Source organism: Erpetoichthys calabaricus, chromosome 18 (genome assembly GCF_900747795.2).
Source record: "Erpetoichthys calabaricus chromosome 18, fErpCal1.3, whole genome shotgun sequence".
In the NCBI taxonomy this organism is placed as follows: Eukaryota; Metazoa; Chordata; class Cladistia; order Polypteriformes; family Polypteridae; genus Erpetoichthys; species Erpetoichthys calabaricus.
In genome coordinates this window covers 84354876-84376541 of record NC_041411.2, presented here as the reverse complement: position 1 = coordinate 84376541, position 21666 = coordinate 84354876, and the positions used below count along the sequence as shown (strand labels likewise).

At 48.2% G+C, this 21666-nt stretch overlaps 1 protein-coding gene across 2 annotated transcripts in view; it reads left to right on the top strand.

Annotated features, from left to right (window-relative positions):
• The window catches only part of LOC114669160 (chemokine-like protein TAFA-1), a 258470-nt gene that overhangs the window by 213658 nt on the left and 23146 nt on the right, over positions 1–21666 (top strand). For both annotated transcript variants that reach the window (XR_007933838.1, XM_028825302.2), the window contains exon 4: positions 9797–9921. Coding sequence is in view for 1 of the 2 variants with exons in the window: in XM_028825302.2 (XP_028681135.2) it covers positions 9797–9921 (125 nt within the window). In the remaining variant the exon portion in view is untranslated. The remainder of the gene's footprint in view (positions 1–9796; positions 9922–21666) is intronic.

Genomic DNA, 21666 nt, shown 5'->3' with positions numbered 1-21666 from the left:
ACCTTCAGCCAGAGTGGCACAGTTTTTGTTGTAAGCTCAGTGTAAGTGACTCGTTTATTATTTAGGTTGGCTGGCACATGCCCTGTAATTGGCAGGCGCCCTGTTTGTGTTGACATTTACATGCCACAGACCCTCCTGAGGTTGTGGCAATGAAAAGGGTGTGGGAAACAAAGAAATGTACAGAAACAATGGAAGGTGGCGAGTCCAGTGTGAGTGACTGGCACATCTGTGAACACAAAGCAGAAAGTGCAGTAAGTAACGCTACTTGGTTTACGAGGCTCCAAGACTGGCATACAGACGCTGGAGTCTCTCTGCTCTCTCTCTCTTTGCTCATATTGCAGCTTCGGCACTGTCACCGCATCGCTGGCATGTCCTTGATGTGCGCCAACACCTAATTGTCATGATCAGTGGTATTTAAAGTGAAGAAGGTCAATAACTTTTGCATTGTGATTCACCAAACCGTTACCTGGGATTTATCACAGGAGCTCCATCTCTGGAGGAATACGTTTAATCTCATCGACGTGCGCCCGCATCATCAGTGCCCACATGGAGCACTCGCCACAAGCAGGGCTCTGTGTTAATACAGGAATTAGCCTGATCAGTGGGCAGCACGTCCCTCAAACACACACGGCACTGCGTCTCGCCTGCCCAGGTGGACTTTTGCCTTGAACCCGTTTGAGAAATGAATAAATCTTGGCTTTGGCAATAGACCACCCACAATTCACTCCACCTGGGGCAGTGCCCCACTGGTATGGAATCAAACAGCTGAGTTTCACAAAATTGACACTAAAATGGGCTTTGCATGCGGCTTACAATCAACATAAAAATACTTTTTCTGGGGTTTTTTATTATTTTTTGGGAGTAAAAAGCAAGGAGTACCCGTCACTATGGGTCTGGCAACACATGGCACCCCTCTCTCATCTAAAAGGGTCCAGCTGGAAATGCAATATGGCACCACTGTTTGCCAGTTTCATGCGTGTTCATCGGGGGGGTAAGGCATATGCAGCGAGGTGATGGGAAAAATGCAGCTCAGGGTGGTCCCAAACCTGCCATACACATACAATAAGCATATTGGGGGGAACTGAGCTTTAGCAATGCCTACAGATGACATGAAACTATGGTGGTGGTGTGATGGGGGGGGGCATTATAAAAGCTGCATGACTTCCTTCCCATTCCAGTGGCGTGAATTGAACTGGTCATGAGGTGCCGTCACTTCACTGGGATCTCAGTTTTGTGCAAATCTCTGCCTGGTCCCCTCTCTGTCACCTGAGACACTGGAATTTCATGAGGGGCTATGGAGACCACGTAAGGTGCTATACTCAGTTATATGAATGGCAATATGATGACTCCCCGATGTGACCCTCAGAAAGTCACCTCATGTGCCCCCGGCCCCAGTGTACATAGAGTAAACACACGGTGAACTTGTAGGGTGGTAGCTCACTGGGAAAGGCGCTATATTAAAATCCAAGGATGCTGGTTGGGACTATGGCACCTGGACTAGCAGGGCTAAGTGGCCTTCATTCTCCCTGACATGACCAGGCCAAACGCAGGAGGCACAAGCCAGCCAGGCACCAAGTGGACCCTGATGTCGTGAGGATCATCTCCTGGGCAGACAAGGGGCAGGTCAGACCCCCTCATTTCAGTCTGTGGTGTGCTACCAAGCCCAGCAAACCTCTCTGTCTGGACCAAGGGTGGTGCACCATCTTGTCTTCTTTTTCCAGAAAAGGAACCCTGAAGCACATCATCATCATCATCATCAGCCCAAAAGCACTGGCACGGCAGAGGGGTGGCATGATGAGATGGAACCTTAGAGCAAACTTTGTTTGTCCCCAAGGAGAAATTTGGCCTGACCGAGTATCAAAGTCGACCACAGAATCCATCTTCATGGCTGTCGGTGATAACAAAAGTGGCCATTCAGGTGAGTTAGTAGTCACCTTGGCCAGGGTAGGAGAGCATCTGGAGTCACAGGAGGGAACACCAGGGGGCTCACTCAGGACAGCTTCAGATTGGCACTGCAGCGTCGACCTGTGGAGACCACTTGATTTCCCAGACTCCACGGTGACCTCCATGCTGAGGCCAGATGTGGTCCTCTTGTCAGAGGGCTTCACACCTGCTTGATGTTGTGGAGTGAAAGGAACAGGCACAGGAATGAGGGGCTGGTGCAAGGGTGCCACGGGAAAGGACCCCCCATAGAGGTCAGGGGCAGAAGGTCCGTGGGCCGTTCGTTCTGCAACACTTAACACGCTGCTTGGTCTGACAGAGCAGAGCGGACACAGAGGCTCCAGGTGAGGATGAGTGACCCGCAGACTGACACCGCCGGGTCATCTGGGCCACCTGGGCAAGAGTGCCTGATGCTGAAAGAGCCGAAAACAGCCAATGACCCCCAAAAGGATCAGTGATGATGAGTCCGAGCGCATCGCTAGCTGAAAACCAAACCACCCGGCTGAAGGCTCAGTCCTCATCTCAGGTCCAGGTGGGACTCGCTGGTGCCATCAAGGGCCGAAGTAGCGCCAGCCTCCCACCCTGATACCTCTGTCTTCCTCAGCGCCTTCTGTCCTGCCCCACCCCAGACCCTGCTGGCACCCTAGCGCTCAGATAGAATTGCGGGACTGTTCAGCCAAACAGAATTGGGCATAAAAACCCAAGAAGTGATTTGCATATTCATGAGGTAACATGTGGCTTCCTCAGCTGGTGAAGGGGACTTTTTGCTTATGTGACAGTTTATGAGCTGAAATAAAAGGTAAATGAAGGCGCCTGCCTATGGAATCCGTGAGCGGCTGCCCTCCCAGCTGTCATGGCACACTTTCAGAAACGAGGCCATGCTGCAGGTACACATGCTGAGGTTTTTTAATCTGTAGGACGTACAGAAGCTAAAACTGAACACCGGCTCCAAGATTTGACTTCATCTGTGACAGCTCTTTGAGACCCCCTCTTAAAAAGCAGCATGGCGGCCTGGCGTTCCACTGAGTGCTCACAGCGCAGCCAGCTCACTGATCTCCTACAGGCAGCGTTAGACCCTCGGAGCAGAGCGCAACGGTCAATGTGAGTGGGCACTGGGTGGTCACCACTAATTGTCTGCCTGTGGGCAGCGAAGCTGCCATCCTGTGGGCCACAGCCGCTTCATGTCTCCACTGTTTGATTTTATCAGAGTAGGTAATGCTTGGCACTGCCCAGCGTAGCTTTCATGTTGCTGTATGGTTAGGAGCAGATGGCACTGCGTAACTTTTAGTCCTGCAAAGCAACCTTTATTCAAGGGGAGACATACAAGGGGTCTCTGGGAGACTGTGGACCCCTAAAAAACCGCTGTGTGTTTGGGTGCTTCCTGGAAACACATTTTAAAAACATGTTATGGTGTGTTAAGTCACTTGGTGCCCATTGTGGGAGTGTGCCAGAAAACTTTGCACTTGACGAGGCAAAATGCTAGGGTGGCATCAGCCTATCAGCAATCGAAAGGGGCACGGCCTTCAAATGTGGGGAGGGACTTCCATAGGAAATGGACCAATCAGAGCCCAGTGCTGATGACGAGCGTTGGCGGCAAGTCGTGGAGTTGGAGCAGAAAGCTTGAGAACCTTTAAGAAGCTATGGGTGAATGGTCAGACGGCTGATGTTCTTATGATTCGGGTTGAGGACGTCGTGTGGAGGGGCACACCCCGGTCCCACGTTATATTTGTTGCCTTACTGCTTCCTGCGACTCGTTAAAGTGGGGCAGTTGAACTTGACTCAGTTCTGTGTATTTGTGTATAGCGCCTTTCACTGTGCGCAGGCTGAAAGCGCGGTGTCAAGTCCACAGTGAGATGCCGTTAGTAATTACTGTGACGCCTGTAGAGCCGAAGCGTCGCGTCCTTTACTTTCTGTTCTTTTTCTTTGACGTTTTTCATTTTTTATTGAATGCACATAAAGATTGAGACTCTGACAGGAAACAAAGTGCTTGGACTCTGAATAACAAAACCGGAGCCGTGAGCTCAACTGCCCGTCAACTTTGCTACGATTCTGTGCTGGCCACACGGCAGCTCACGTGCCATCGAGGGGGCGCACCCACCCTTAGCAGATGTCACGGGTTTGATGGACCTCCCCGATGTCCTTAGCTGTCGTTCAAGTCCAAGATGGAGCTGCGCGGGATGAGCGAGCCAAGTCAGGGATCCTCCGGTGGCTCCTGGCGGTGGTGCTTCTTGTTGTCTTCTTCGTCTTTGTGTTCTTTTCCTTATTGTTCATTGACTTCCGTTAATTGTTTATAACATTTACTGTTTCATTTATGACTTGTCTAATTACGTCAAGTCTGTTCATTTTTGTGCAGTTTCTACGTTTGAGAAGTGCACTCTCGTGTTCCCTGTGTCTTGTGGGTGGTTCCCCTTGAGGCGGAGCCACAAAGCCATCACCATCGAAAGACCACCCCCAGCCCTGCAAAGCCTGATGGGTAATGTAGTCCCTCGCCGTTCACTGAGCGTGCTTGGTGGTTTGCTGAGCTCTCGTTCTGATGATTTGCTTCTTTGTATTTACTGGCTCTTGTGATTTCTGCTCTTTGTGTTGAAAGTTTCTTGTTTAGGATTGTCTTTGAGGCGATAACCTTTTTGCCTAATATTGTTAAAAATGTTAATAATGTTTTGAGTATTTTTAAAGATTCTGGTGGGGCATGTCGCCAGTCAAGCCGGAGTTTCACATCTTTACAGATGTTTAATACTGCTGTTTGCATCTTAAAATTGAAAAGCATGGCCTCCATTTTGACAGGCCTAAAGCCTCCCAGTTTCCTAGGGTCAGGCTCCAGTGGGGCGAGACCTGTTTTTGGGCAGTCCAAATAGGGTCTTTGTGAAGGCCTCCCCCCTTTTTACCATTAGTGTGCTGCAGCAATGAGCACAACACACAGACCACCCTGAACATTTTAGAGGTATAAAGATTCATTGTTTGCCTTGGTCCTGTTCAGCCAGAGGTTTTATGGTGTCCTCTCCCTTGAAAGGCACTTTGTGTGTATTTGAGACAATCAAAAGAGTTTCTGCACCTTAAAGCCAGTGCCCCATTTTGGGTCTGAGTTTGGGGGTCTGGCTGCCTGGGGTTCCTGTTTGCAACCCCTTGTGCTGCAGTCGGGGTCGTGTCTCAGATATAAGTTTTATGTCTCCTTTGTTTGATTAATGTTGATGCTGATTGTGTATTACTCTTTGTTTGTGATTTTGTAAAGAAGCTGCCTGTGTTATGTTCCTTACGTTTGGTGGGTGGTCTCACAGTTCATTTTGGCTGATGGATGGACATTTTGCCTTGGTGCTCCACAATTTGTGAAGAGTTTGTTTTATAAAGATGTGGCGCCTGCCCTTGTTGCTAGCCAGGGTTTAGCAGTGATATCCCCCTCTAGTGGGGGCACTCAGTTCTCGACGGCCACCCGATGCTTCACGCCACATTCCTGCTTTCTGTTGTTTTACAAGGAGAGCCCTGGTGATGACTTTCTGAGAGCGGAGTTCTCAAGACGGTGACTGCAGCCTCGTAATACTAATGGGCACGGCGCTAATCCCGATATCGAGCGCGCCAGGCACAGGTCCGCAGTCAGCCTGCCAAGGCGCTACACGCCGGCCTCTCCAGATTCGCAGCCGTTTTTTTAAACTTGAAAGGTTTCTTTCGCTCCTTTTTTTTTTCTTCTTCTTTCCTTCTCTTGCTTTCTCACATCAGAAGACTCCCCTGGTGCCCAAGGCTTCTCGCTGGGAGTTTGACCTTTCTTTTATTCTAATCCACTTAGAAATGAACTACAATTTATTGAACAAAGTGCAGAAAATTGATATCTTTTCATTAAGCTGACAAGTCTTTTCTCTGGCAAGATCAAAAATGGGCTCCCTATTTAAATTTTATTTATAGCCGTTCTCCATCTTGTGTGCCGTTGTGGAGTAACGTGCAGCGTGTGTGTGACAGCCGCTTGAGAGGAAGAGAAAGGAACAAAACCCGCCTGAGTGATGGTATTGGCAGGCCCTGGAAATGTCACTCGTACCCGTGTGACGTCTGTGAGATGAGCACAAAGTGCAGAGAAAGAAGCTGAGAAAGCACGGCATCCATGTGGCACATCTGTGGAAAACACGGAGGATCGAAAAGGCGACGTGGCACAGAGTGGGTGGAGAGAGAATGGCAGTGACAGGCCCCCTTAACAGAGGGCAGCTCGTTGAATGCTGTGCCATATTTCTCAGCTTTGATTTTTACACGAGACCTGACTGCCCCCCTTCACTCCATCGTGTTCATCTTGTGATTGTGTCATCGAGCGGGGGGACCCCCCTTGATCATTCGCAATCGTTTAAATGAGCTGTCAGTCAGAGGCTCATGGGCACAAACCCAGAATGCCCAGATGGAAGATGAAAGTGTGCGGGCACAGCACTTTAAAGAGGCCTTCGAGTAGACCAGGTGATTCAAGTCACTCTGGGCACACCTCAACGGGCACCGCTCCATCGTAATAAATACATTTCGGCCAATGCCACCTGCAGGCTCGACTACCCAGGCTGTGTCAGCCACTTAGCTTCTCTGTGTCCGTGTGTATTGTGTTGTGGGTGGTTCCCCAGGAGGCAGGGCCCATAAAGATGGAGGGTAACCCGCAGCGAATGCGCTTGGCCGTCGGTGAGCATTCTTTGTGATTTTTTGGTGGATTTTTGAATCTTGTGCTCCGTTCTTTGACTTTGTTTGCCTTTGCTGGCAACTCCTTTTTGACGTTTTGTTCCCCACAGTCATTACAGAGCATTTGTGTCAAGTAAACCCTTCTGTTTTATTAAGATCCTGTGTTTTCCAGGGTTTTAACAGTCTTCTTCACCCGCCCCCAGTTGGTTATTTTGGAGATATTTTGGGAAGTTGTGTGCTGTCCTTCAAGGCCCCCGTTATTTCAGTGCGTCTGAAGAATGACACGAGAATTCATTCAAATGCGGCGCATCGTTTTATTTAATAGAAAGGGGAACAGTCAAGTTGTCCAGCTGCTGCCCGAGTCTGGGTTTGAGCACAGGACTAGCCCATTAAATTTAAGAGGGCATGTTCTGGTTCTTAATTTAAAATGTCTCCTGATGGCACACTAACGGGAATATTTGTGAGAAACTGGGAGATGTGCAATCAAAAGAAAAAAGTCGAAGCGAAAAGGTCAGTAGTGAAGGAGAATAAGGAAACCGTTTGGGGCCCGGCTGCCTGGCGTGAGGCCTGTCTCCTTTAATACATTTTTACGAGTTTCCTGGGGTTTTCTTATCCATTCGATTGATTCCTTCCATTGGTTTTGTGATGGGATCTCATTTTTGTTTTGACTTTGGGACCACCCCTTTCCATGTCGATGTATCCCACAATGCACCGAGACCGCACGGCGGTGATGTCATCAGCGTGACTGTTTAAAGGCACCCGGGGAGTCCTAATGTACTTCAGATTGGATAAACTTAACTCCTTGCTATTCTTTGTATTTATGATTGTTCTCGTTTTTTAATTTCGTTCTGCTCCTTGACTGTGGATTTGACGACTCTCGTTTTGACCTTCATTTGTTTTTGACTCGGTTTCTTCTCCTCATCCTCACTCAGGTGTTCTTCTGGCCTGACTGACATTTTTTATTTATATTTTGGTGTCGATGATTTCTGGGTAGGCTAGCGAAGGCCCTGGCCTACTTTGTGGGTCCTTTTCTTCACCCTTTTTCTAAGGTTACGTCTCTGCATTTCATTGATGTTTATTTCCTTAGGGCTTCGAGTTCTCGTAACAGAATGACGAGTTGTACAAATCAGCGACATTTCTGCTCGGACTCCTGTCCCACCGGAGGGGCGCGTCCATCCCAGTTTGATATGGGGAGCTTTGCTGCGGTTTACAGGGCTGAGAGGCGCTTAGTCGGGCACAAATGTCTCTAATCAAGTGTTGCCCTTTTCAAAATGACACTGGGCAATTAAATTATCGTTAAAAAGACGAGATTGATGAACAGGGATGGCAGTCTCAGAGTGTGACAAATGAGAGAAGAACGTTCCGTTCAGGAGGCTCGTTTGGTTAGCTAATGACGGACAGACAGACAGGACGTGAGGGAGGAAGGTGGCATAGAAAGTCCCAGAGATCTTCAAACTGCATGACTGTGCGAGAGCCTTAGATGTTTTCATATCTGTTTTTTCTCATCTGTGTTTGTGTGTCAGTAGAAAAGAACGCATTGCAGATTTCCCAACATTCATCTTTCTAAAATTCACAATCAAACCAAAGTTCATAAAATATATTCTTGAATGTTCCAAAAGTGCCCAACTAGTGAAAGGACGACTGCCAACCTAGGAGATGAAAAAGGGCAAACCAAGAATCTTTATAAATAAAAGATGGATTTTACAAAATGCAGCGCAGGAGGCAACAGGAGCTTCCAGCAAAGGGAAACAAAATCCCAATATGGGAGGCAGAAACGGAAGAGCATGATATCACCCAGCCAGGAAATCCAAAGAATAAGAACTAACAAGAAGGAGACCCCCACCAACCACCAGGCACGTACCGCAGAGGGACTACAACTCCCATGATCCTTTACAGGGCAGTCCCTCAACGGTGATTGACAGCTGGCCCAGCCTCTTGGGGATACCCCCTCAGAACACAAGGAGCACAGCAGAATGTTGATCTGCACATAGAAACCTAACAAAAGTCACAGGAAATAAATAAAGATATTTAAAAAAAACGAGCGTAAATAACCATAAAAAAGGAAGCTAAACATAAGCCATTTGGGGTTTCACTGCCTTAAACAAAAGGAGGTCAACATAATCAAGTAGACGTCAGTCTGGGGGACTGCTTGGGAACAAAGGTGACAGGACAAGGTGACAAAGTTGATCATCACAAGTGAAGAGTCCAAGACAAAACACACGAGCGAGTTACAGAACCTCTTTCAGATCAGAAATTCACCAAACAAGAGGGTCTCAGCGCTTCTTAAACGCCTCGAGGGACTCCAGATTTCAAACGGAGGTGGGCCGCTCCCTCCACCAGCCACTACATTGGTAAATTAATCTTCAGTTTACAAAGATCCCTTTTTTGCTCCTTTTGTTCACAATCCAGGGGTTGGTGGTCATCCTCCCTCTTGAAGGGCGTTTTGATGTATCTGTGGCCATCTCGTGTTGTTTTGCCAGCTCCACATTTTTATTTTTATTATTTTATTTTATTTTAGTTTTTGGGGTCTGGCTGAGCTCAGATGAGCCTCTTCTGGGCAGGTTAGTCAAATCCCTTCCTTTATAGCCTCATGTTCAGTGGCCACCCACAAGACTCCATTTCAGGACACCCCTGTGTGAGTTCTGACTTCTCCACAGTACGGGGGACGAGAGGGACGAGAGGCTGGAGACAAATGAGCAGACGACGACAGACAGGGGGCTGAGAGGACCAGGGTGGGCTCACCACATACCACATGAGTCGGTTTGGTGTTGGACTGTGGGTCTCGTTTCGTTACCTCGCTTTACGGACTTGTTTCCACGTGTCTAAGACTTTTATACGATGCTGTGTATTAACGTTGATATTTCCGCCGGTGACGTCCCCCATTAGTCCCCACTAAAACTCTTAGCAGACGCCACCTTGTCGTCATTCTGCCCTCCCGATAGGTGGATCTTTGCTGGGTACGCACACCACGCCAAGGTGCTTTGTGGAGTAAACACGGCCACCGTTCCAAGCAGCAGTGCCATACCAGACTTCTCAGCCCCCCTCTCAAAGGCCTCCAGTGTCCAACACTCTCCACAGAGTGGCGATATGAAGAGCTGGTCAGGGCGTGTGTGTTGTGTAGAGGGTGGGCTCCACAATGTAAGAAGTACCACTGAATTGGGGGATTACTGGCGGGGGGCCGTCAATTGTCTGCTCATTGTGCCCTTTCTTCCCTCCGCAGCTTCCATTGTTATTGGGAAATGGTGGTGCGAGATGGAGCCCTGCTTGGAAGGTGAGGAATGCAAGACGCTGCCCGATAATTCAGGATGGATGTGCTCTTCTGGAAACAAAATCAAGACCACAAGAGTAAGTACATGAGATGAGAAGGAAGTGGGAATCCGGGGAATCGGCTGAAGCTGAGCCGCCTCGTCTCTGTATTTCTGTGTCTCTTTTGATTTATCAGCTTGCCTGGTTACCTCTGTGCTGACCATCAGCGGACATGTGCGGTAAGAGAGCTTGGGCATGGCACGTCACAGTGTCGGGGTGCCCGTTAAATCAGGAAATAAGACAGAAGTGGGTGGAAAAGACAAAATGGCAGTTGCTGCTCCCTCTCCTCCAGTCTGCGTGTTCTTTACGGTGGTAGTGGAGATGGCGTCAGGGTTCACCAGGGTTTTCCTCCTCCACCGCGAAGGCGAGCGGGGAGAGCAGCTGTGTCAATGTCATTCGCACCCGGTCAGAGCCAGTGAGACGCTCCCTAGGTCTAGGCCTGCACGTTTAACACACACGCGTGGTGCAGTTACACGTCGTAAAATAAGAAACGAGCCAGAGATCAAAGGGTCACCGTTCATCCATGTAATCCAGAGAGGGTCCTGAGATGTCCGGCTCTTCCTGAGCCTGCGCTCTTTTTGTTTTTCAAGCGTCTCCTCCACTCCTTGGGTTGGTCAGTGAACATCATCAGTTCCCGATGCCATCGACTTGGACCTTCGTTCTTCTACCAAGATATCGGGGGTGCCACACACCCCTTTCTTACGACCTCATGACCCCCAATCCGTCTAGTGACTTCATAGGAAGGGTCACCAGAGATGTGAATGTTGCTGCCGAGGTCAGTAAACCTCAAGGACACTCGCATGAAAAACCTCGTTTGCCATTGAAAAGAACGCTAACTAAAATGTAAGCCACTCAGGAGAAATCGTAGAGCACGATGGATCACGATAACTCGGCCGCCACCCTAACCTCGACCGTAATTACTTAGCTGCATCAATCCAGTGGGCTTTGGAAAAGGCGAGTCGAGAAAGACAGGAATAACCGGGCCTGACGTCAGGCGTGTGGTGGGCTGCACTTCCACCCCGGATGGAAGTATTCTGGATGATGGAAGTTGACGTCCATGCCTTTCTTCCACACATTCTTTCAGTAGGTTTTTTTGAAGTGGGCCTGCGCCCCCCAGCCTCGTCCGCCCTTCTGCGTTTACCTGCTCTGTTTCTTTCTTTTGGCAGGTGTGTTACTCAGGTGGTATCGCGTCCCCCCTGCGCCGCTCATTCACAGCATAGAGTAAGTGACATGTGGAGATCCACCAAAACCCACCGTCCCACACTCAGGACCCACCCCCTTCCGTTACCTAGCAACCCCAATTTCCTGTGATGATTGCACTGCTTATTTAATTATTTTGTGTTTCTCTTTGTTGTTTCGCATTGATGGTTTAATCCACCAGGTGACATACAAACAATGAATGGCCCCTTATGGACAAATCACACCGGTGGTCCTTCACAGCTGGCCTGATGTATCCCCCCTCACTACATTTCTAGTGTAATCCACCAGATGGCACTGCGTAGCCCACTGCCACTCCTAATCCAGGTCATCAGAGGTGACGTAACGGGGTGACAACTTTGTCACAGCTGGCCTTCTACACCCCTGCAGTCCCACACTAAGACACTGCGTGGCACACAGATATTCAGTGGGCTTTGCCCGCTGCTCACCAGTCATTATGGTTTATAGAAGTGAGTGAAGGGAGTTTTTCCACAGTTGGCCACATGTACCCCCGCAGTGCTCCAGACCCACCGTGGGTCACACGAGGACCGCTGTCACCAGTTCTGTGCCACAGACGTTAGCTTCTTATAGTCACCAACAAACAAAGGAGGCAGCGTCAGAAAATACTGTAATGGCGACAGTTTAGTAAAATAAAAGTTTAAAACACAAAAGAGCGAGCGACTAACGAAGCAGTGAGGTGGTGCAGAACGAGGGGTGCCCGGAGTCCCTCATTTGTTCAAGTCGGATGTAAATCGGCTAGATGGCTGCGCTTAAAGGGGCCTTTTAATCAGCCCACTTACGCTGTTTAAATGCCTGTCGCTTGTCGCGCTCATCAGGTGCACTCAAAAGATGACAAAGTTGCGCCACAGCCTGGTAAGCTGCCAGCCTTGGTGTACGACGGGGTCTTGGAAACGTAAATAGAATACTTCATTAGTGTAAGCTCGAAAACATTTGGATGAAAAAACCTTCTGTAACGCGGAAAAGAAAATGAGACAAAGCGGCGGGCACCACGTAAATGCATTTTTCATTTTTATTCAGCCCAATTTTCCTTGAGTGCCGCTCTTTCTGTTATTTACACTGAAGTGCATTACTTAAAGTGCTCCAAGTGCCAGCGATTTCCAGAAATTTAAAAAGATGGCCTATGAATTAATGGGGCTTTAATATTCCTTAATGTAAAATAAATGTGCATGCTGACTGGCATAAGGAAAGGACTGAAAAGGGGCATCTGTGATTTGAAAGAGGGGCTTACCAGGGTCTGCTCGGGGGCTGCTTGACCTGAAGCTCTGGTCGGCATTACCCAGCATCCCCAGTCTGAGAACCAACATAAGGATTAAAGTGACACCAGAGACCCAAGTGTGCCAACTAATCAACCACTCAGTCCCATCCATTATGGGGTGGCAGCGGGGAGCAGCAGTCCAGTTTACGGACGATGTCAGTGGTCTCTGCCAATGCACCCCCCCCCCCCATATCTACCTGAGGTTTCTTTCTCTAGACATCCCAGAGTTCCTCTTACATCTCCAACGTTGAGGCCGTCTGGTGTGGCAGTGTAAGTGTGAGTGTGCCCTGTGGTGGACTGGCACGCCTTGCCACAAGCAGCTTCTAGTTCAGTAAATGAATGGATATGTGAAGTTCCACATTGTCACCATCGTACATCATTTTGGGGGGTTTAGAGCCCAATGTGATGAGACATATTGTGAGACGATTCCTTAATCAGGAAGAGCGAAAAGTCAAAGCCGGATGGTCAGCACACAAAATGGAAAAGTAGAAGGCAAAACACTCATCAGCAACCGAAAATGAAGCAAACGCTGATGGCGGCTTGGAAAAGAGTGAAGTGCAAGAAGAGGAACGTGGGATAACGAATTGTGTTTTTATAACGCGGGTCACATGAACAAAACAGCATACAACGTCAGCTTATGTAACTAAAGCTAAATGACAAACACGAAATCCTCAGGTTAAGAAACACAAGTGTGGGCGTCTAACCTGAGCTTGTTGTACAACTTGAAGGTGCCCGAGTCACGGGCATCACACGTGGGCACAGCAGCCTACTGCACGGTCCAAACTGACTACCCACAGTGTCAAGCGAACAGGCCGACTGAGCCGAGTGAGCCCTTTCATCCCTCGGTGTCATTTGTCATTAATCGTCATTATTAGGACCCCCTAAACCACACAGCAAAAGGCAAACAGGAGAGTCGAGAAGTCGAATCCGTTTCAGACGTGTGAACATTTGTAAATTTAGGGTGAATGACAATCTCACGCTTCTGCACTTCTGTAGAATAAGGCAAGAATAAAAGACAAATAAATTAAATGATGAGAGGAAAATGGCTTTCTGATTGGGAAAGCGGTTGGAACAAAAGCCCACCGCCACAGGGGGCCTCCAGGACTGGGATTAGAGACCACCGGTTTAAATTCTGATCTCTCATTTTGTTTCATCATTTGATTTTTCTATCAGGAAAGATCTTTGATAACGCGGCGGCCTCAGGAGCTCCGTTTATCTCCGCAAAAACGGAAAAAATTGTAAATCAACTTTAAAGAGCTGTTGAGCAGCGTGGCACATACGGTACGTGAGCTTAGCAGTAAATTTATATAAGAGACGCATAAATGACGGCTATAGAAGAGAGCACGAGCGCGCACACACACACACACAGACAGACACACACACACTCTTTAAACCCATTGAACGAGGCAGCTCATCTCCTCAGTGCTGGGCACCAGCACCGGGCACGGCGCCAATCCCTCACGGTGCCCACTCACTCATGTAACCACAAAGGGCCCATTTTGACTCGCCATTATCCACTTTTTATTTCACACTCATCTTATGTGGAGTGGCAGATTTCAAGCATCGAGACGCGAGCCAAAACTGGCGTTGAAACAGCCATCATGTCGATGACAAATCCTCCTTCCCAGGGCGGCCACGCGCAGAAAAAGAAACCAACGACGCTGATAATCAGGAGTGACTTCAGTGCAAAACAAAAAAAATAGTTAATTAAATAACAAAACTCAACAAATAAAAAACTGTCCTTTAGGGGGATAAAGGGGATTTACTGAAAAGTCAAAAATATGAAAAAATAAAAACTAGAAAAACAAAAAATGAAATACCAGACCTTAATGGAGGAAGGTCGAGCCGAGAGCAGCAGGCATTGGGCTCAAGGCAGGAACAACCCAAGGGCACAGGCAGACACAGAGACAAACACAGACACACGGGCCACTTTAACAATGGCATATCACCTAAGCCGTATGTGTTTTTAAAATTATTAACAGAAAAATAAAAAGAATCTTAAAGCGCCAAGTACACACCCCCCGGACCTCCAGCTCCAGTACCCGGTGTCACCCCTCTCTATTTGTTCAGTGGGTTTCCTCAGCGCTGCTGTGTCATACAGAGGATGTGCAGCTTTGTTCTTAGTGGCCCTCAGTTTTGTTTATATTCTCTCATCTACCTCCTGGGGGTCCAGAGGGTCTGCTCGTTTAATTAGCTTGCTGACGCATTGGGCCTCTCTTGACGTGATGTTACGGGCCCAGCACACCACACTGGCCATCACAGAGTCGTAGAACGTATGGAGGACGTCACATCCCACATTAAAGGGGCGCAGTCTGCTGAGACCAACAAGTCAGCTCTGCCCTTCCTCCTCCAGTTCCTCTGTGTTATGAGACCAATCCAGCCTGTCATTGACGTGGACCCCCAAGTACTTGCAGCAGTGCACCACCTCCACATTCACTGCCTGAGTGGTGACCGGACATCGAAAGTGGAGACAAACGTGAGGGCCACCCTGAACAACGCTGCACAAGGACACCGCGACTGGGGCTCCTCCATATCTACAGCAAGATGCCATTAGAGCGCCTCTCTGGGACTGCCCTCCTGTCCAAAGTGTTCTGTTTTGTATTTCTTGGGGGTGTCTGAGGGGGCTCTTCTTCTTTGAGAGGATATTTCATTATTTCTTGAGCATCTGTAAAAAGCCAAATTTCCTTTGGACAAATGAAGCCATTTTTATCTATCTATCTATCTATCTATCTATCTATCTATCTATTATATAGTGCCTTTCACATATATATATATATATACATATACATATAGAAGAGTAGGGGCATCTATCTATCCTGCCAAATACGCTATCTTTTCATTATATAGTGCCTTTCTGTCTATCTATCATACAGTGCCGTTCACACTATGATACCAAATCATTATTACAACCTGCCTCCCCATCAGCCCCCTGCACACACATCACGTCTCCTGTGAACTTCGCCCTGCTACAATGAATGATCGTCCCCAGTACCCTCTTCAGAGTTCTCCGCTTCCTCTGTGTCGACCATTTTGATTTTTTGAAGTTCACATTGTGTAGGTGAATGTGCTCTGTGATGGTTTGATGGACTGGCGTCTCACCCATGGTTGGTTCCTGCCCTATGCCCAGTGGTGCTGGGATAGATGCTGAGCATATGGACAGGTGGACAGAATTAGCTGCTGGTGCCCAGTGTCTTGCCAGTGGCATGCCACTGTTCCAGCCGGTGCTGCTCCCACCCTGTATTTATTGTTCTGAAATGGAGTCAGGACCCTAAAAGGAAAGGGTGTGAAGCCAGTCCAGATCTCCTTTTCCCAACCACAATTGGCCTCACCCAGGATGGCTTAACCCCACATTTAGGGGTCTGCTACAGCCTATGTAAGCCTGAAAGCGGTTCACTTGGAAAAACCATTTGAAATATCCCATGTGTCAAGTTGAAGAGCGTACGTTTTAATAAATAAAGACATACAGTATTTATTCGAAACAGCAAAAATTGCCCCAATGCTCACAAAGAAGCAGGAAGGGGTTGCCCAAAAGGCGTGAACAAATCTCAATACATAACCTGGGAGGAGAAATCTGAAAAATGGAGTAGAAAAGATCAGAAAACCCAATCAAGAAACGCAAAACCTCCTGGGACCCCCATTAACCACAATGCACCACAGCTGAGGTGTGGCCTAAACAGCCAGAGGGCGGGCTGAAGAGTGGTGATGTCAGAGGTGGACCCGCCTCCCAGGGCTCTTCCCACAAAATACCAAGGACCTAGAAACATACTATTAATAAATGACATCATTAAAGAAAGTAACGTCAAGCAACAATTTATCTGACAGAAATAAACGAGCAGAGACTTAAGTGGCCATGAAAATGTACCATAAATACGAACCCTGAGCCGCCTCTTTGTTTCACTCTTTGCCATTTTTTGGGTTATCAGTTTATTTCTTGCAATATAAATATGGGAGCTCATCAATACTGGAGAGGATGGCTGCTGCCGCAGTTTTCTCTCAAAAAATGTAACACCTGGCATAATGCGTTATGATTTTGCTGACTGTCAAACAAATTAAATTAAATTAAAAAAACCCGCTGGTCGGGATACCATTTTTATTGGAATTGATTTTAACGGCCCAGACTACTGCCATCTTAAAGAGAGAATGAAATGCTGTTGATTGCGAGGCCGCGCGTCTTCATGTCTTTAATTAGCTTTACTATTCCATCAATATTCTGTACACAGAACGCCGCTTCAGGGTTGCCCACTGACTCCGGCTCTTAAAAAAGTGTGCAGAAAAACTGAAAGAAGAAGTGAAAACGTCAGTGCAGTTTGTAGGGAATGGCGCTCGGACCCTAACTCGCCATCAGCTCCACAAGCTTTGCACTCCTGGATTTAGGAGGACAGTTTAGCCCTTTCTTCCTGGCAGATCCCCCTGTGTGTAATTTGCCATCTTCAGGTCTCTCCTCAGACGAGATTTAAGTGTGGGCTTTGGCTGGGGGACTCGAGGACACTCAGAGACATGTCCCAAAGCCACTCCGGCGATGTCCTGCACGCATTTTTCAGGTTATTGAACCGTTGCCCCAGTCTGAGGTGGCGTGTGTTCTGGATTTGGTCTCCTGGCCCCTGCGCCCCCACAACATGATGCTTGACAATAGGGATGGTGACGAGCCATGCCTGGCCTTCAACAGACACGCTGCTTGGAGTTTTGTCCAGAAAATTCACCTTTTGTCTCCCAAGGCCTTACCCCTCATGATCTCAGAGTCCTATAAATGCCGTTTGGCAAACTCCAGTCCAGTCCACTCTACTGTACCGTCAAGGAGGGATTGATGGAGTGCTGCTCAGATGGTTGGCTCCTTCCGACAGGTTCACCCATCTCAGCCGAGGACTTCTGAAGTTCTGTTTGAGTGACTACTGGGTTCTTAGTCACCCCTGACCAAGGCGCTTCCCGCCTGCTCACTCGGTTTGGCCAACTCTACGAAGAGTCCTGGTGCTTCCAAACTTCTTCCACTCCCCAATTCTTCAGGCCCTTGAGCTCCTGGGACCACTCAGAGCTTTCTGAGTGGTTTGATCCCCGTGCCTTGCCTCACCACAGTCTGACCACAGAAGAGGCCTAAAGGAGGTTCCTTGGACTTCACATCTTGGTTTTTGTCCTGACATCCCGTGTGAGTCATCCTCAATACTCAGGGACACAACCAGTCACTTCAGTTAGCCACAGGGGGTCTCCAGTCAAGTTCTAGAAACATCTCAAGGAGAATTAAAGCAATCAGGAGGCACCTGAGTACAATATGGGGTGCTGAAGACTTCGAGGAAGGAGAGATTTCAGTTTTGGATGTTTATTACATTTGTAGACCTTTCTGGTCACGTGTTGTCACCCGAGTGTCCCAAACATGGCAGATGTATCCGTTTCAAGTGAAATGAGCAACACAGTCAAGCGTGCAGAAGGTGAAGGGTCCAAAGATTTTCCAAATCCACTACACATTTGTCCACTTTCTTTGATGAATGGTGATAATAGTAATTATTTTTATTATTATTATTTATGAGGTAACATTATATTCAGTGTGCTGTCTCTGTAACGGGCCCCTTGTCTGCATTATGCACGCATCGCAGCTCATTTCCCAGAGTGTGGTTAACAGAGATAAGAAGCCTACTGAGATGCTGAAACTGATGAAGGGAAGAATCCATTAATTATGAACGGCTTGTCATTCCCAGGCCTCGCACTGACTTGATGAGACGGCGTGATAGCAGGCGGCAGCCGTTTACTGAGGGAGACATTACTGTGTAGCCGAGTGTCACCAAATCCTAGTCACACAACAGAAAACAGTCAAACGAACTCAGAGACCATCCAGAATTGAGGGGCCGTGTCCGTGCGTTATGTGGAGCGGCCCCTTGCACTTCTATATACTCTGACGTCTTTACCCAAGTCGAGACACAACTGCCTCCGTTTCTTGTGTTCGTCCGGGCCACTGAAGTGACTTGCTGAGGGTCACACAGTCTTCACCCCTCCGCTCTGGCACTACAAGACATCAGGTTTTATCTTACCAGGGACCTTTGAGCTCCTTTATGATGCAGGCCTTGGACCACTTGGGGGTCCCTGGACACTTTTTTGTATGTTGGGTTCCCAACGCACAACAGGAGCTGTGACCTTTATGCCAATTATGTGATAAGCAGAGAAGAGTGACGCGGTGTGAAGATCAGAAGTTCACATGGGACCCCCACACCTTATTGTTCAGAAGCGATCGGCGCGACTTCACAAGTTAGATCATTGCTTCCATGCGGTGAATGGTGTGGCCCACCAGGGAAGCGGTAATGCAGTTCAAAGTGCAGAGCGATTGAGAGTTTGTAGGGACCCCCGCACCTTAATGCTTTGAAGTGTGAAGTGGTCACCACTTCATGGGAGAGACAGAGAGATTTTTTTGCAACTGAAACTGATCCTTGCTTATTAAGTGGGTCTCGACGTTTAGACCTGTTAGCTGAGAGAAGACTTCATTCCTCTTTAAGTCATGATTGAGACCTTTGACATTCCAGCTCACAAAGTTCACTGTTTGGTCGGAGAGACTTTCCTGACATGTTATAGTCTTAAATGAAGGTGGTCCGTTATTACCTAAGGTATCTTTAACCTTCATTTCTGTTATTGCTGTGAAGCCTGTGGTTGTGTTGGTACTTAACAATTGTGGGGGTAAAAAGGATTAGAAATAGAAATAAATTAGGAGGAAACAGAAATTGCTCTCTTTGTCTCCCCCCACGTGATGCCAGATCCCACTTCACGAAGTCCCAGTCCTCTGACATACCTGGAGACCGAGCACATCCAAAACTTAACAAGCCCCCCAACAGCGGGTGTAGAAGGACTAAAGTAGGGAGATGTGTTGGCAGTGATTACAGTGAAGTCCCTCGGGTTCAGTAAATACAGGATACCTCGGGATGACAGGAAGAAAAGGGCAAATAACGGAGCTCCCAAAATGGACGAGACCAATAAGAGATTTTTGCTTTGATGCGGTGAATGGCGCGGCACACCAGGGAGGCGGCTGCGAAGTGAGGTGTGATCGGGAGTTAATGGGGGACCCCCAAGTTATTGCTTTGATGCCGTGTCTGGCACGACGCCCCAGGCAGGCGGCTCTGAAGAGTGATGAGGTGCGAATCGAGGCGCAGTCGTAAATTTACAGGAGAGATGCACACATCCACCGTATTGCTTGGAAGCGATCATCGCGACTTCACGGGGGGGGGGTCACTGCTTCAACGTGTTGCACCAGGGAGGCAGCTGTGAAGAGTGATACGGTGTGAAGTGCGCCACCATATTCACTAAAATCTCATCGCGGTCCAAACTACCCACAGATTTATGAGATGGCGCCAGTGCTTGTGGTCAGCCAATCAGCACAATGCATCGCCCAAGCCCCACCCACAATAGTTACTGTAGTTCCTGGTGGAACAGAAAGTGCGCGCCCTGGAGGAGATAAAAAACGCAACAGGAGAGACAAATGGCCCGCGTTTCTGCAGTGGGAATGCGACAAATGTTCCTGGGGTCCTAAAAAGTGCCTGATTCATGTAAATAGTGGGAAAGCACATGGTGTCAGTAGTGGGATCAGAACACTTAACTTGCAGCTTGGGAGTCCAAAGCTTTAATCAGCACAGCACACTGGCAGCCTCGATGGCTAGGGATTGCAATGAGGGGCTTCAAAGTAAAGGAAGCCATGAAATACCCAAGAGGGTCTCTTTACAAAGAAAAGCTCAGGTTAGTGAAGTGAGGGTCACTTGGGGGGCTTATGTTGGTGTTGAGGTGCCTCGGAGGGACGTAAATTAAAAGGGTAAAAACAACACCAGAGAGATGCCTGGGGGGGCATTTAACAGATGTGTCTTGGTAGACTGGCAGTGGTCTAATGCACAAAGCTGGTTGGGGTCTTACCACTTATATATAAAATTCAGGGAGCTCGGGTGCAGGTCAAAATGCTCAGCCCCTTTAAATTCAAGAGAAGGGTGGGGGGTGCAGTGACCCCACGATGGGCACTGGTGAAGGGTGAAAGTCGACTGCATGAGAGGTGCCACATACGTTAAGAATGAGAATGAAAGAGGGGCCGAGAGGGGAAGGCGCTTGGCATTGACAAGCGGGGAGGATCCTGTGAAGTCCGCTCCACCGAGCCCAACGCTGCCACTGCCTTTGTTCTTTTATTTATCTGCACTTTGCTGTTGACTCCTTTGTTCCTTCCTCCCTCGTGTCTTTAGTTAAGAACAGTAATTGTTCAGATACGTTTGTCATCTTTTCAGTCTGCTTGTCCCATAGGTGCGGATCACGGCTACTTCCAGCCGGCGGTACTCTGTGTCGCTGTGCTTTGTAGATCATGCAGGGAAGGTGGTCCGTGCCGCGTGTTGGCCAAGCCTGCAAATAAGAGTCGTCTTACACCCCAATAAACCGGAAATGTACGGCTGACACGCCATTCCAGTTTGTCAAATCAAAACCTTTGGTTTTTGAAAGAGGTGATGCCATTGGCCGCCTGCATGTGGTCACCAGTGCCCACCAACACACTGAGCCAGGCGCTTCGTGTGGCGTGGTGTGCAGGAAGTGCCTGGGATGCCCTCAGCGTGATTTGGGCATCTTGTATTTGAGGGGCCGAGCACCAGTGGGGTAGTGAGGGTCAGCGACTGCTTCAAACACGCACTCTACAAAAAGGGGGTCACAAGAAGACAAATAGGTAAAGAACACCAATAACGATTCTGGGGCAACATTAAAATATTCATAAGGAAAAGGAGAAAAAATCGTCACTCAAAAACACCTTAATTGTCACCACTTCTGAACCAGGGTGTCTCTCTGTGGTGCTAATTATCCCCCCCCCAAAGAACTCTGCAACACTCGCATATCTCAAATCCCCCCCAGCGGTGCCCCCTCCTGCCCCCCCCAAGTAAAACTAATTTGTGTTGCGTATTTTTTTTGTGTTGTTTTCATTCAGCTGTCACCTCACGTTGCGTTTCGCTCCTCCCTGTTGATGGCCATGTTGGTATCTGAGGGTCTTTTAGTGATATTTGGGGACATTTTCAAAGAATGAGAAGCCTGATGCTTTTTCTTTCCCAGCCTGTTTCTAATTACAGATTAGAATCGAATAACGAGGGAGTACTGGACGTCTACAGGGGACTCACAAATAAATACATTTGTAGACCTTTCTAGTGACGTGTGTTCATTTTGATGGATTATGAAGTGTAGATGGATGGGTAAAGATGAGAAATGTATCCATTTAAAATGAAATCTTTACATGAGAACTATTATTATTTTAAAATGAAACACAGTTGAGTGTGCAAGGCGACAGGGCATCTTCATACGTTCTGAATATATTGTATTTATCACATTGC